General features: G+C 43.6%; 1 protein-coding gene across 1 annotated transcript in view; it reads left to right on the forward strand.

The window, feature by feature from the left end:
• The window catches only part of LOC128703230 (uncharacterized), a 60,717-nt gene that overhangs the window by 23,783 nt on the left and 19,861 nt on the right, over window positions 1–17,073 (forward strand). Inside the window, exon 3 of the mRNA XM_070086869.1 lies at window positions 16,161–16,397. Coding sequence (XP_069942970.1) covers window positions 16,161–16,397 — 237 coding nt within the window. The remainder of the gene's footprint in view (window positions 1–16,160; window positions 16,398–17,073) is intronic.

The following is a 17,073-nucleotide window of genomic DNA, read 5'->3' on the forward strand; positions in this document are numbered from 1 at the left end:
CCTCCAGTCAGCCGCTTACCCTCACTCACCACCTCCAGCCTGCAAGCCTGTTGCAGCTGTTTTTTTCAAGCTTCCTGGCTTAGTTCGTGTGCTAATTGCTTCAATCTCCGAGGGGTTGACCCGGATTTTGCAATTAAGCCAGTCAGTAAGCCAGACTGTGGAAGTGAATGCCAGTCAGCCTATATCCAGCCTGTCTCCTGTCATCCACCTGCTCCTCCGTGCTTTGTGCATCGTTACACGTCTTCCAGTCAGCCATTCTCGTGGGTTAAGCCAGTCAGGCAACCCAGCTTCTAACCCAGCTGAGAGAGAGAAGTAAGCCACGCAGTAAGAAGTAAGCCAAGTTCCTCTGAAGTATTGTCTATATCGCTTTGTGCTCCCTGTTGGATGCTAAGAGTGGTTTTCACCATTCCTGTGGCATAGAGTGGCTTATCAAGCCACCTTCATGGGTAGAGTGGAGTGCACGCCAGTGCGCCAGCGAGAGTCATCTCACCCACCGCTATACACTCTCCCTCCACCAACCCACCACCAACCACCCACCACCAGCCACCCACCCATCTACCTGTGGTTGTTTGCACCCTTGTACTGGGTCCTAATACTGTTTTGGCTCACATAATTGGTCAAGAGATTGTAGCTGAGCGCCAACGATAAAGCCAATTATGCGAGTCCACCGAGAAAGCGCATTTCTTCACGACGACAGTGTGAGTGTCGGCGTCATCACCGTGCAGGACAACCTTCCTCATCACCAGTAATCACCCGACTACTACAGACTTCAGTGATAGTTAGAGACATTTTTCTTGCATTTAAAGACATTTGCGTGTGTGAGACATTTATAGTAAATTTCTTGTGTACTCTAAACCTTGTGTTTTCAGTGTAGACTCAGTGTTTCTTTGACTCGTTATTTTTGCAATATTTTTCAGTATTATCGCTTATCTTATATTTTTTTTTATCTGTGTTTTTTTTTTATGCTACTCCTGTCTGTAGTAAGTATTATTGTGTAGCGTACCAGTCAGTCACTCTGTGTGAAGTGATTCATTTTTTTTATTGTATTCTTTCAGCGTTGTATTCTCCAGTAATTGTCATTGTAATTCACGCAGTGATATCCACCCCAGTATACCAAATTATCCATTTATTTCTATGTGTGTCTTTTTTCGTATGCCAGCAGTGTCTCATTCATCTAATTTTTTCGCAGACTGTGTACCATTATTTTTGCCAGCAAATTTTTGTCGTATCAGTCACAGCAAGATTTTGTTGTAAGAATATACTAAAAAAAAAAAAAAATTAATACGTGATTGTTGTGTGCCCCGCCACTGTAAGTGTTACACTACCCGTTTTGTTCCTTTGTTTTATTTTTATTCATATTTTTATATTTCTTTGAACAAATTCACTCTTGATGTAATTTCAATTACTTTTAACGTAAAGTGTTTACTTTACTCTGTTTGAGTAAATTGTTTTGTCTAATTTACAATTAAGAGTTAAAGTGTTCAATCAGTTTTTTTCTTCATATTTTTATTTCATTATTTAACCTGAGTTTTCCCAGTGACACTTTATTACTGCAGTGATTTTTTCTACACCTTATTTTGTTGCACTTGTTCTGCAGTGAATTATTTTGTTGCACTTGTTCTGCAGTGAATTATTTTGTTGCATTTGTTCTGCAGTGAATTATTTTGTTGCACTTGTTCTGCAGTGAATTATTTTGTTGCACTTGTTCTGCAGTGAATTATTTTCTTTTATTGATATTTTTATGAATTATATTTTAATTTTGTTTATGTATTCTTAGAAAATACTTAAATTTCCCAGTTAACAATTTAGTAATTTTATTTTCTACTTTTTACATTGATTTAAAATTTTATTAATTAATTTCTTTATTAGCAAGAGTAAAGACAGCTCATTTTGCATTTAATTCAGCCTCCAGTAATATTTTTACTTGTATATTTCAATGTAAATTTTTTTTATCTTGGCCAATAGTCCTTCCTCTTGCAGTGTATCTTAGACATTTTTTTTATTACTTCTGCAGAATTAGTTGCATCTCTTTTATTTCAATTCTAGCATTTTGTATAATTTTTATTGTTCATTATTTTTGCCTTATTTGTTCTCGTGCTACTTTGCCATTATGTCTCACATACCGTCAAGTGATACTTTAGTGAATGTCGATACTCAGACCTCTCAGGCTACTGTTGCCCCTGTCATCAGTCCTCACAGTTCCTTAGCGACTGACAGACCGACCCAGACACCGAGATACTATAGTTATACTCGTGATTCCCTTGATGCGTTACCCTTATTCAATGGCCATGTACATAGTCTTGAAGCATGGTTTGCGGCCATTCGTTCTCGTGCTAGTGCTCTAGTTGAAGGTCCTCCTTCAGAGGAAAGTCTTATCAGACTTACTAAAGAAGCTCTTCATCGATCCCCTGCTGCTGTTCACGTTGTTGATCTCCTTGATATGCGAGACTTCAGGAATCTTACTAAGTGGTCACAATATGAGGAACTGATTCGTTCTTTCCTTGTCCCAGTAAAAACAGCTGATCCATATGTCGTTCTTAGGGAACTAGTGAATGCTACACCCATGAGTAATGAATCGTTGAGTGCATTTGCTGTTAGATTAGACAAACTTTTATCATCATTTATCAATGCTGTCCAGTCATCAGCTTTCCTCCCTGAAGGGGCTAAACCATTTACAGAATCGCTTGCTAAAATAGCAGCTTTTGAAGCAATCAAAGAACTAATGCTGCCTGCTTCCGTGTGTGCTTATGAGGCTCATCCTCCAACTGTGACGATGGAACCACTTACAGCCTTAAATCATGTACGTTCCTTGTGCCCCCAGGGTACTTTCCCATGTATCAAAAGTAATGTCACACATATGCCTCAGTCTGCACCACCTCTTGTTTGCGCCACAGAGACAAATCGTGGTCGTCAACCATCTAAGAGATCACCAAGAACCAGTGTACAGAGTCGTTATACACCTCGTAGTATTCATAGTACATTCAGTAACCATAGTCGGCGGAATTGTTACAACTGTGGTTTCCGTGGCCATATTGCAATTAATTGTCCTGATAGTTACCCTAAGAGACGTCGTACTGATGATGAGTACCCAGATCTTCCCTACTGTACTTATCATAGAATACATGGACATGACACATCTGAGTGCAATGCTCTCTATAACCTTCAGTACTCTAGGTCTTTCCGTGGCCGTTCCAACCGCAGAACCCGTAGAGGAAACAGATATCGTGGTTCTCAAAATAACCAGAACCAGGCTTATTCTTCCAATTCTCAAGCTAACCAGAACCAGGCTCATTCTTCCAATTCGGGGGAATTCGAGCGCCCCAGTCAAACCGTCCCATGGTGACAGTAGGTGATAATGAGTACACCATCCCCGTTCACAATTCCTTTGAAGCCTTAAGCAGTCTCGAGAATGTCAATCCTGCTGATGATGTTGCTTCACATGTCTCTGACATAGATGATTTTGGGGATAAAGTGGAACAAGTCTTTTCTGATGACAATCCACCTTTTTGTTTGCACATAACTTCCAATGCAACCATAGACCCTATAGTGCAAGCATCTGTTTATAATGCGCCCGTTCATTTGTTCATGGACTCTGGTGCGCAAGTCAGTATTATTAGGTCTAGTTTGTTTAAGGATAAGCAGTTACGACATGTCCTTCTCGTAGAACCGACTCATGTGTCCTCCCTTAGTGGAGTAGCTGGTTCTCACCTGCGTGTCCGAGGTCGGACTTCCCTAACCTTTTCTATCCAAGGTAGAGACTTCACTGCTTCCTTCCTTGTTGTCGACCAGATTACTTTCCCTGGTGACCTTCTACTGGGATTTGCTTCCATGCGAGACTTACGCATTGTGCTCGACCCTTATCGATGGCATGCCCAAATTGACGACTTGATCGTTCCATTCTGGGGTTACCAGTTTGGATCAGAAATCTGTTATACTGCTGCAGAGTATGATGTACGGATTAAGTCCTTACAAGCTAATGCATTCTCCAGTAGCGTACCCAAGCGGTCAGGCACTGGTAATTCTGTCACTCCCATCAGTGTTCCACCTATACCTTCAGACTTGCAGGATAGTCCGATGCCTCAAGTGTCCGAGGACACTCAGATTGCCTTGAGTGCACAACCTATCCCCGCAATGACTGCTAGTTCGAGTAGTAGTTTCTCCACAGGGGATGCCTTGTCAGAAAACGATTACTTGAAACTAGTAATGCCATCTCTTGTTGATGTCACATGCCGTCTGCAGAAAGACGTCTCTGTTGCGGCTAGTGCTCTCACTAGAGTGTCTGTAGTTGTTCCTAGTGTTCCAGATGGTGATAACGTCCTAGTTGACAATGATTCCTGCAAAGTAAAAGGTCTATTTGTTGAACCATCCTTACATGTTGTAAGAGATAGTAAGATCCATTTCTTCCTGGCCAACACTTCTGGTCACAGTGTTCGCCTCAGAGCAAATACCAATCTTGTTGACCTTGTTCACTATCCTTACCCTGTTCAGGTAGAGGATGAGTTGTCACCTGACCAGTGGGTCGGTGCTATTTCTGCCGGGGAGACCTCATCCACTTCACTGGATCAATCTGTTCCACCAGTTGAGGAGAAAGACTTAGCTCCCACTGACTTCCCAGATGAAGTCAAGCGTTTGTTGACTCTGTTGAACAAACGTCGTACAGCCATTGCCTTACCAGGTGAGAAGATGGGTATAACGAACTTATTGTCCCATCGTATTCCACTTAAGATAAGATAAGATAAGATTCCGTTCGGATTTTTAACCCCGGAGGGTTAGCCACCCAGGATAACCCAAGAAAGTCAGTGCGTCATCGAGGACTGTCTAACTTATTTCCATTGGGGTCCTTAATCTTGTCCCCCAGGATGCGACCCACACCAGTCGACTAACACCCAGGTACCTATTTGCTGCTAGGTGAACAGGACAACAGGTGTAAGGAAACGTGTCGAAATGTTTCCACCCGCCGGGAATCGAACCCGGGCCCTCCATGTGTGAAGCGGGAGCTTTAGCCACCAGGCCACCGGGCCACAACCATGGTACTAGACCTATCTACATACCTGCGTACAGAATGCCTCATTCACAAGTTGCTGTCGCAGAAGAATTGATCAATCAAATGCTTGATGATGGAGTTATTGCACCTAGCAATTCCCCTTGGAATGCACCCTTGATACTAGTACCTAAGAAGGATGGTACATGGCGCCCAGTAATTGACTTTAGGAAGTTAAATGCGAAAACCATTCCAGATCGCTTCCCACTTCCTGTACTGGGTGATCTTTTACGTAACATCGGAGATAACAGTCTTTTCAACCCTGGATTTGTTACAAGGGTTTTGGCAAGTCCCTCTTCACGAAGACAGCCAAGAGCTAACTGCATTCTCCACTCCTACAGGTCATTATCACTTCCTCCGTATGGCGTTTGGATTACGATCTTCCCCTATCACGTTCTCAAGGCTCATGACTAATATCTTTAGAGGTCTCATAGGTAATGCACTTATGGTGTACTTAGATGACGTAATCGTCATGTCTAAAGACGTGGATACACACTTGAAAAGACTTGATGTAGTACTTGGTAAGCTTGAAGAAGCCAATTTAAAGATCAAACTGTCTAAATGTCAATTTTTCAGATCAGAAATTAAGTTTCTTGGTCACGTAGTCACTCCTAGAGGGGTTACAACTGACCAAAGTAAAGTAACTGCAGTACTAAATTTTCCAACACCCAAAACTGCTGATGCCGTAAGATCCTTTGTGGGCTTAGCAGGTTTTTATAGATCTTTCATTGCCAATTTTTCTTCCATAGCTGCTCCTCTAACTGAGTTGCTTAACCCTTTGAGGGTTTTCGTCGTACTAGTACGTCTTACGCGTAGGGGTTTTTGACGTACTAGTACTCATAAATTCTAGCGACCTCAAATCTAGTGGGAGAAAGCTGGTAGGCCTTCATATGAAAGAATGGGTCTATGTGGTCAGTGTGCACAGTCTAAAAAAAATCCTGCAGCACACGGTGCATTTTTTTTTAATAAATCAGCGACTTTGCAGTGTATTTTCGTATAGTATTTATTGTTGTATTCTAGTTTTCTTGGTCTCATTTTATAGAATGGAAGACATATTACTGAAATTGAGATGATTTTGACTGGTTTTACAATGAAAGGTGCCTTGAAATTGAGCTCAAAGTAGCAGAAATGTTCGATTTTTACCAAACTTCAAAAGTAAACAAATCGTGCCAAGCGTGCAATACACGTCAACTGGTGAGTCTAATATTCTTTCACAAGTGCACCAATAATATTTATACCATTTTTTACACTAATGCAGTAGTCTGCATAACAGTAAATCTTATATTTTTTGTGAGAATAAAAATTCAAAGTGGAAAGCAAAAGAATATAAGAGGGGCCTTGAGACGTGACTAATGACTAGAGGAAATGTCATTTTAGTGCCAGGAATGTCTTTCTTGTTTATTCTGGACCCTATTCGGAAATTGGCATCTTTTGAAATTTGTGTGAAATTGGCAAAATTGCTAAATTCTGACCACTGTACTGGATAGTTGAATTTATAAATGGGTGGTTTCTTGCACCCATTCGATAGAAAAAATGGAGTTCTAGCGAAATATTCATGTTTTTTGTCGACTAGTACAGTGAAATTGGCCGAAAATGGGGCGCAAAGTGGGCAAAATCGCCGATCCGTAAACATCGCCGAGACCGCTAACTTTGCGAGAGCATAATTCCGTAAGTTTACTATCAAATTTCAAACTTTTGGTGTCGTTATGATCGGAAAAAGATTCTCTATCTTTTCATAAGAGAAAATAATTTTTTTTTTTTTTTAAATTTGGCCGACCCTGAGAACGAGTTTCGGAGAGGGCCTGTCGACCCTCAAAGGGTTAAGAAAGATGCTCCTTTTGTTTGGACCTTCCGTCAAGAAAGAGCATTCCAAACTCTAAAAGAAAAGCTAACATCTGCTCCAATTTTGAAATTTCCAGATTTTTCTAAGCCCTTCTATCTGACAACTGATGCTAGTTCAATTGGCATAGGTGCCGTACTAGCTCAGAAGACCGATGGCAAGTACAACGCAGTTGCATTTGCTAGCCGAGTCCTTACGAAGGCTGAACGTAATTATACAGTAACTGAGCAAGAAGCTTTAGCAATAGTATGGTCTTTAAAGCACTTCCGAGACATTATTTATCAGTACTCTGTTCATGTCTTGACAGACCATGCTCCACTGATACCTTTATTCCAGAACAAACAACCTACTGGAAGGTTAGCTAGATGGACCTTGACTATCCAAGAGTTCAATCCCACCTTTGAGCATTTACCTGGCAAGTCAAATGTAGTCGCAGATGCCTTATCGCGACATGTTAGTATAGTAACTGCAGACCCTCCATTTAGTGCTGAAGATGTAAAGAATGCTCAACGAACAGATCCCATGTGGTCTGGTGTGATTCGATTCCTGCTCCAGGAAGATCTTATTCTGACTGTGAAGCCACCAGCACCCATCAGTGACTCTGTCATGAACCAAGAATTACTGTATCGAACAGCCGAGTTGGGTACTCCTAGCAGAAGAGTATACCAGTTAGTAATTCCACAGTCACTAGTGAATGTAGCCTTACAGCTAGTTCACGATGTACCAGGTGTTGCACACCCTGGTATGGATCGTTCAGTAAAACAAGCCAGATTGAAATACTTTTGGCCTCGTATGGCAACTGATATTTCTGAGTATGTTAAGAAATGTAGTGTCTGCATGCAACATAAAGGTAATGCTAATGGTCCTAATCCAATCCAAGTATATCCAACTACTAGCGAACCGTGGGAAAGAGTTGTGCTAGATTTGTTAACTAATTTCCAATGTTCCCTCCAAGGCAACAAACATCTGGGTGTTATGGTAGACCATTTCACCAGATATTGTGAGTTAGTTCCTATTGCAGATAAGACTGCCGGGACAGTAGCTAAAGCGTTTAAAGAACGCATTATCTGCAGGCATACCACCTCTAAGTCCCTAGTAACAGATAATGGAGGTGAATTCTGTAATGAGATTCTTGAAAATTTGTGCACCTTGTACAAGATCTCTAAATCCACCATTGTTCCTCATCATCCTGCCAGCAATGGGTTAGCGGAACGAACTAATAAGAAAGTACTTGATGTCTTGAGAGCCACTATCAATCCCAACAGTGAAACTTGGGATGAAGTTATACCTGATGTGCAGTGTGCTATAAATTCTGCTTACAATGTTTCTATAGGTGACACTCCACATTATGCATTGTACGGTGTAGATAAACGTTTGCCTTATGAGTTGTTATATTCTAATCCGAAACCAAATTACAACCCTGATGATTTCATAGCAACTCGTACCAGCTTAGCTCAAAGTGTTTTTAGAAGAATCCGTGAAACACTTCATAAATCAACAGCAGAATTTACAAGAGTCGCAAACACTCGAGCAAAGCCATCCAAAATCAAAGTAGGTTCGAGAGTTATGCTGATTAACTTTAACAAAACGTCTGCAATGCCAAAGCTTGATCAAAAGTTTGTTGGTCCTTATCGAGTAGTTGAACATATCACTGGTAATAAGTATAAGGTTAGAGAGATTAGTACTGGTCAGTATAAAGAATCGCATTTAGATCATATGAAGTTAGTATGTGATGATAATGATGTTCCAACCCAGACTAATGTGACAGACTCTGACAATCCTCCTGATCCTGTACTCTCTTCCTCTGATACTCAGTCAGACGATCAACCTGAATGTCGTTATTCCCTACGTACACGACAGGTATTGAGAAATCCTCAAGTATCATTTGTAACATCCAATTCAGATTTGCCTCAAATACAGCATGAGTTAGCCAATGCTACAGAGTTTGATCCTCCCAGAGATGACACCCATTCTGCATATGTCAATCTCACCCTAGCAGAGTTGGGGTTAAATGTAAATAACCTGTATAGATGAATAATTACAGTATCAACTTATCAGTATTCAAGAATTTTTTTTTTTGTGTTCATGTTCTCTCCGCATTCTGAGAGTTAACAGTCTAGATTTGAGTGCACCGAATCTGCCTTTCTGTTAAACCTTTCTTTGTATATATTCCTTCCTCAGAATCCGTAGATCACACGAATACAGATCGATCGATCAATTTTTTTTTATCACTTCTATTGTGTAATCTCAACGTTGAGTTTTAAGTTGGGCTATATTATACCTTGTATTGCATTACAGTTTCAGTTACGTAAGCTTCCATTCCAATGTTCTACTTATGTATGTTATAATGTTTAATTGTTGTGTACTTTGACATTGTATAGAATCAGCCCAAGCCGTATACCTGCCATCTCTAGTTTGTATTAGTTGTATGTCGGGACGACATACGTTAGCGTCGCCGAGCTCTCAGTAGTAGTAACCAGTTACCAGTAACCAGTGTACCAGTAGTTGACTCACTACCAACCGTCCCTGCCTGAGTCACTGTCTATTCATATTGTGCTGACCATAGCAGTATTCAAAGACCCCCTCACATATGGGTACTGTGGGCAGCCAGTCAGATATACGAGAGAGAGGAGAGAGGCAGGCTGTAAGGGCGCTCCCCACATTATCTGTAATTATACGTACTACCAGCCTACGTGAGTATTACTTTACCCAATCCACGTGTTCGAACTCCCACATGATACCCTGGCTCTTCTGTCCTCCAGTGTCGTCAGACCTATTTCTCTTAACCTTTCTTCGTAGGACATTCCCCTTAGCTCTGGAACTAGCCTTGTTGCAAACCTTTGCACTTTCTCTAATTTCGTGACTTGTTTGACCAGGTGTGGGTTCCAAAATAGTGCTGCATACTCCAGTTTGGGCCTGACGTACACAGACTTGAACGATTCCTTACTGAGGTACCAGAACGCTATTCTTAGGTTTGCCAGGCGCCCATATGCCGCAGCAGTTATCTGGTTAATGTGTGCTTCTGGCGACGTACTCGGTATTATACTCACTCCTAGATCTTTCTCCTTGAGTGAGGTTTGCAGTCTTTGGCCACGTAGCCTATACTCTGTCTGCGGTCTTCTTTGCCCTTCTCCGATCTTCATGATTTTGCATTTGGCAGGGTTAAATTCCAGGAGCCAATTGCTGGACCAGGTGTCCAGCCTGTCCAGGTCTCTTTGTAGACCTGTGTGATCCGCATCTGATTTAATTCTCCTCATTAACTTTGCATCATCTGCAAACAGGGACACTTCTGTGTCTATCGCTTCCGTCATGTCATTCACATATATATACCAAGAATAGCACTGGTCTCAGGACTGACTCTTGTGGGGCCCCACTCGTCGCAGGTGTCCACTGAGATATGTGTGTGTACTCACCTAATTGTACTCACCTAATTGTGGTTGCAGGGGTCGAGACTCAGCTCCTGGCCCCGCCTCTTCACTGATCGCTACTGGGTCCTCTCTCTCTCTGCTTCCTGAGCTTTGTCATACCTCTTCTTAAAACTATGTATGGTTCCTGCCTCCACTACTTCACTTGCTAGGCTATTCCACTTGCTGACAACTCTATGACTGAAGAAATACTTCCTAACGTCCCTGTGACTCGTCTGAGTCTTCAGCTTCCAGTTGTGACCCCTTGTCCCTGTGTCCCCTCTCCGGAACATCCTATCTCTGTCCACCCTGTCTGTTCCCCGCAGTATCTTGTATGTCGTTATCATGTCTCCCCTGACCCTTCTGTCCTCCAGTGTCGTCAGTCCGATTTCCCTTAACCTTTCCTCGTACGACATTCCCTTGAGCTCTGGGACTAGCCTTGTTGCAAACCTTTGTACTTTCTCTAACTTCCTGACGTGCTTGACCAGGTGTGGGTTCCAGACTGGTGCTGCATACTCCAGTATGGGCCTAACATACACAGTGTACAGTGTCTTGAACGATTCCTTATTAAGGTATCGGAACGCTATTCTCAGGTTTGCCAGGCGCCCGTATGCTGCAGCGGTTATTTGGTTGATGTGTGCCTCCGGTGATGTGCTCAGTGTTATGGTCACCCCAAGGTCTTTCTCCCTGAGTGAGGTCTGTAGTCTTTGTCTGCCTAGCCTATACTCTGTCTGCAGTCTTCTTTGCCCCTCCCCAATCTTCATGACTTTGCATTTGGCTGGATTGAATTCGAGAAGCCAGTTACTGGACCACATGTCCAGCCTGTTCATGTCTCTTTGCAGTCCTGCCTCGTCCTCGTCCGATTTAATTCTTCTCATCAACTTCACGTCATCTGCGAACAGGGACACTTCAGAGTCTATTCCTTCCATCATGTCGTTCACATATATCAAAAATAGCACTGGTCCTAGAACTGACCCCTGTGGGACCCCGCTCGTAACAGGCGCCCACTGTGATACCTCTTCACGTACCATGACTCGTTGCTGCCTCCCTGTCAGGTATTCCCTTATCCATTGCAGTGCCCTCCCTTTTACATGAGCCTGATCCTCCAGCTTCTGCACTAATCTCTTGTGGGGAACTGTGTCAAAGGCCTTCCTGCAGTCTAGGAAAACGCAATCTACCCACCCCTCTCTCTCGTGTCTTACTTCTGTTACCTTGTCATAAAACTCCAGGAATTTTGTGATACAAGATTTGCCTTCCATGAACCCATGCTGGTTTTCATTTATAATCTTGTTCCTTTCCAGGTGTTCGACCACTCTCCTCCTGATAATCTTCTCCATGACTTTGCACACAATACATGTCAGAGACACAGGTCTGTAGTTTAGTGCCTCGTTTCTGTTTCCTTTCTTAAATATGGGGACTACATTAGCTGTCTTCCATTTCTCAGGTAGTTGCCCAGTTTCAAGGGATGTGTTGAAGATTGTGGTTAGAGGCACGCACAGCATCTCTGCTCCTTCTCTAAGGACCCATGGGGAGATGTTGTCCGGTCCCATCGCCTTTGAGGTGTCAAGGTCACTTAAGAGCCTCTTCACCTCCTCCTCAGTTGTTCGTATGTCATCCAACACTTGTTGGTATATTCCCTCTTGATGTTCCCTTCTGTGCTGTCTTCCCACAGCCCTTCCTGTCTCTACTGTAAAAACTTCCTTAAATCTCCTGTTCAGCTCCTCACATACCTCCTGATCATTTTTTGTGAGTTCTCCACCTTCTGTCCTTAATCTGATCACCTGGTCTTCGACTGTTGTCTTCCTCCTGATGTGGCTATACAACAGTTTCGGGTCAGTCTTGATTCTCGATGCTATGTCATTTTCATACTGTCGCTGGGCCTCCCTCCTTACCTGTGCGTACTCATTCCTGGCTCTGCGACTGATCTCCCTATTTTCGTGTGTTCTCTGCCTTCTGTACTTTTTCCATTTTCTATTGCACTTTGTTTTTGCCTCCTTACACCGTCGGGTAAACCAGGGGCTCGTTCTGGTCTTCCCGTTGTTACTGTTGCCCTTGGGAATAAACCTTTCCACTGCCTCCTTGCATTTTGTTGTTACATATTCCATCATTTCATTTACTGGCTTTCCTGCCAGTTCTCTTTCCCACTGGACCTCCCGCAGGAAGTTCTTCAACCCTATGTAGTCCCCTCTTTTATAGTCAGGCTTTTCCCTTTCAACTCCTGTTATTCTCTCCACTTGCAGCTCTACTATGTATTCAAAGCACAGAACCACGTGGTCGCTAGCTCGTAGAGGACTCTCATACTTGATGTCCTGAATGTCTGAGCTGCCCAGGGTGAACACAAGGTCCAATCTTGCTGGTTCATCCTCCCCTCTCACTCTGGTAGTGTCCTTAACATGTTGATGCATGAGGTTTTCCAGCACCACATCCAACATCCTGGCTCTCCATGTTTCGGGACCCCCATGTGGCTCCAGGTTTTCCCAGTCAATCTCCCTGTGGTTGAAATCCCCTATAACCAGCAACTTTGCTCTGCTGGAGTGAGCTCTTCTTGCCACCTCAGCAAGTGTGTCCACCATTGCTCTGTTGCTCTCTTCATATTCCTCTCTTGGCCTCCTGCAGTTCTGTGGTGGATTATACATCACTGCAATGACCACTTTGTGTTCCCCAGACTGAAGTGTACCTGCTATGTAGTCTCTTTCTCCCGTCTCATCTATGCCTTCCATTTTCTCGAATTTCCATCTGTTTTTTACGAGCAGAGCAACCCCACCTCCCCCCCCTGCCTCTTCTATCTTTCCTCATGATCTGGTATCCTGGTGGGAAGATTGCATCTGTTATTGTCTCCGTGAGTTTTGTTTCTGTAACTGCTATGATGTCTGGGGACTTCTCATTGATTCTTTCTTGCCATTCCTCATGTTTATTCGTTAATCCACCTGCATTTGTGTACCAAACCTTCAACTTCTGTTCTAATACTGTAACTGTGGTGCGGGGGGTGGAAACAGAGGGATTGGTGTGTGATGGTTGGTTTGGATTGTTCAGTTGCCTTGGGGGTGTCGTGGCTGGAGTCCATCTGCAGGTGTTTCTGGGGGGTGCGCTTGTCCTTCCATTTGATCCTGGTTTATTCTGCTCTCCTTTTTCATTTCCTCCCATTTCTCCTTTCGTTTTTGAACTCTCTCTTTCATTGTCTTCCTTTCGTCCTGTGTTCTGTCTCGATCGAGGTACACACTCCGGAACTCCTGCTTGCCGCCTCTCAGCCGTGCTTTCTCCTGCAGGATCATGGTTCGGGTTGATTCTGCCTTGAAAATTACTTTGAGAGGCCGATTCCTTTTCTTTGTGAACCACCCAATTCTCCGAAAATTTGCCACCTGGGTCATGTCCCCCTCACCTATCACCTTCATGATATCTTCAATCGCTTTTTTCTCCTCCTGCTTTCTTTCATCATAAATTTTCCCTTTAGCTTCGTCTAGCCCATAGACAAACACGGATCTCTCCCTTTCCACCTCCCACTGTGACTCCCATTGCATCCTCTGATGTGTTTTAGTTCCTTCCCGTGGAGTGTTCCTTCCTTCAGTCCCTTCCCAAGTTATGGCCCCTATGCTTCTTGGTTTGTCCTTCCTGCTCACCTGTTCCTGGCCCCCACAGGTATCTGGTAAGGTCCTTGCACATGTCCTAGTTCCTTCAATGTCTTCCAACCTCTCGTTCTGTCCTAGTGTGCTCCCTGTCTTTGTTTTGGCCCCATGTGGGTTTGACAAAACCTCTGCATACAGTTTAGTTTCCATGCTTCCTTCAGACCTGTTGTCTGTGTTTGATGTAGCCATTGGCGATACTACTTCTGTAATATCTTTGTCTCTGTGCTGTTTCAGATGTCTCAGCTCCTCTTCTAATCTCTCTATCTTGATTTCTGCTGCTGTGGCCTGTTGCTTCCACCTTCTGCATTCTGCTGCTAACCTCTCTTCCATCTTCCTTTCCAGCTCATCTAGTCTCCTTCCCCAGTCTTCCTCCCTTTTTTTGAGCTCTACCTCCCATTCCTCCCTCCCAGATTCGCCCTTGGAGCCCCCTGTCCTCATCCTGGTTCTAGGTTCCCCGTTGCTCCACAGAAGGGGGGACGGGTGGCTAGGGGGAGGGGAATAGATGGTTAGGAGGAGAGGGGATGGATGGTTGTGGGGGAGGGGGAGGATGGTTATTGGAGGGGTAGAGATAGTTGGGGGAGGGGGTTAGATGGTTTGAGGGAGAGAGGGAATGGATGGTTATGGGGGAGGGGGAGGATGGTTATTGGAGGGAGGGAGGTAGTTGGGGGGTTAGACAGATTGGGGAGGGGTTAGGTGGTTTGGGGGAGGGGTAGGTGGCTAAGGTGAGGTGGTTAGGGGAGGGAGGGGTGTACATGTTTGTGTCAAGTGTTTGTGTCAAGTGGTGGAGGGTGTGTGTGGGTGTGTGTGTGTGTGTGTGTGTGTGTGTGTGTGTGTGTGTGTGTGTGTGTGTGTGTGTGTGTGTGTGTGTGTGTATGTGCGTGTGTGTGTATGTGTGTGTGTGTGTGCGTGTGTGAACGTGTATTTGTAATTATAAACTTTTAATTATGTAAGCTATATGTGCTTGTGACAGCTGAGCTGTAGCTCTGGGGTCCTACTTTTAAACTTTAAATGAAGTATGTTTATTTCTTGAGGTAGCACAATATTTGAGTTAATGATATCTGATCCGAGAATGGGAAAAAACAGTTCCAGTTACTTAACCCAAACAGCCGCCACCTGCATCAAAACACCTGTGAAGGTGTATACGTGTCTCAGCCATGTTACGAAGTAGCATTCCTCTGTATTACTGAGTTTCTTGGTGTATCAGCCCCTCGGCAGGGTGTTCAGTTTACATATGTCATCTCCCTTTGTAAAAACTCTCGGGGGAAGATCTCCTCACTGTTACCCTCGCTTATGCTCCTGAGTACTTCGGATGTTGTGATCGTGTGCCCTTTTGCTTCTCACTCCACACCACGGGACACGAGATTTAGAGTAAAGATGCTAGCAGCTTGGCTAGGTGAGGGACTAAACACAGGTGTTTCTCTGGCAGGTGTTTTCACACAGTGAGGAAGGCAGACTAAATTATCATCCCTGATCGAATGATAGATTCATCCAGGAACTTGGCCCTCCTCGGCGGAAGAGCCAGGCAGGTATTGCCAAAGAGAGGCTGTGTCTTGCTCAGGCAGCAGCCTGAGTGCCAGTTGCTCTAGGGAAGGGCGGCAGAGTCCTGACGGATGCTCATTTGATTGTTTCTTAAAGGTAATTTGCTAAAGCGAAGCCTGAAGGACTGGTTTTCCTGACTGATAAAAGAAATTGTTGGGCGTTGTTCTCTAGAGGAAGAGTCTAGGTGGTTTCTCCCAGCCTCTCTGAAGGGACGTCTTAACAGGCACCTTGCTGCTGAAGGCCAACCTATAATATATATAAATATGCAATAATTGCGAACGAGCGATAGAAGATGCAAAATAACCACAGGGGGCGTTTATTAATAGCTCTAGCCCTTTCGTATTGCAATCAACACATCATCAGAAGCTTGCAATGCTGCAGAAATAGAATAGGAAATCTAGGCAGATTCTTTTAGGTGAAAGGAGAGAGACGTTCGTAAAGGAATCTTCCTGGATTTCCTGCAACATTCCTGCAATATTGCAAGTTCCTGATGATGTGTTAATTGCAACACACAAGGCATAAAGCACATAAATATATATTCAGGCACACTGTAGCTTGTTATTTTATTGTTATGTTTGCATATAAATACACTTCCGGAAGATATATACACAATTCTTTAAGAAAGTAATCTGAAAATAGTTACTGGGACAAAATTTAAATTACTTTTACCCAGTTCCCCAAAATATGTAATAATAAAGTTGCCTTTTTTCCAGGTTATAGGAGAAAACATAATAGGGATAGCCAGAGGATATTTAGGGAGTCCTGTGCTGGTGGTGGGAGCAGATTACGACTCCACCCTTGAGGAGTCACCCTTGGAGAACAACGGTGCTGGAGTGGCAGCCTTGCTGGAGATCGCCAGGAACTACATGAGGATGACTGGCCCAGGTGAACTATATCGTCGCGTCAAAACAGTTCTCTTCGTGGCCTTCGATCTCAACACCAGAGAATATGTAAGATTTTTGTGAGTTGTTCAAACTGAACCAATACACCTCAAAGAGATAATGTACATGATGATGTACGTGATGATGTACATGATGAAGAATTAGACACATGAGGGACTGAATATCTCATCTTTCGTATTTAGTTGTCCTGGTACTGTATTGATAAAGTCCTGGTACTGTATTGATAAAGTCCTGGTACTGTATTGATAAAGTCCTGGTACTGTATTGATAAAGTCCTGGTACTGTATTGATAAAGTCCTGGTACTGTATTGATAAAGTCCTGGTACTGTATTGATAAAGTCCTGGTACTGTATTGATAAAGTCGCTGGATGACGAAATGTCTGCATATAAAGATACCCGGATGTTGCACACGTGTGTAATTCTTCATCAAAGTCACAGAAGCGGATTTGATCCTATGGCGAGCCAGTCGTAAATTTAGTATCCATTGCTCTAGCCAGTATGCCATTCCAGTGCTCTAGCCAGTATGCCATTCCAGTGCTCTAGCCAGTATGCCATTCCAGTGCACTAGTCAGCACGCCATTCCAGTGCTCTAGCCAGTACGCCATTCCAGTGCACTAGTCAGCACGTCATTCCAGTGCACTAGTCAGCACGCCATTCCAGTGCTCTAGCCAGTACGCCATTCCAGTGCACTAGTCAGCACGCCATTCCAGTGTACTAATCAGTA

This window comes from Cherax quadricarinatus, chromosome 20, assembly GCF_038502225.1.
Source record: "Cherax quadricarinatus isolate ZL_2023a chromosome 20, ASM3850222v1, whole genome shotgun sequence".
Lineage (NCBI taxonomy): Eukaryota > Metazoa > Arthropoda > Malacostraca > Decapoda > Parastacidae > Cherax > Cherax quadricarinatus.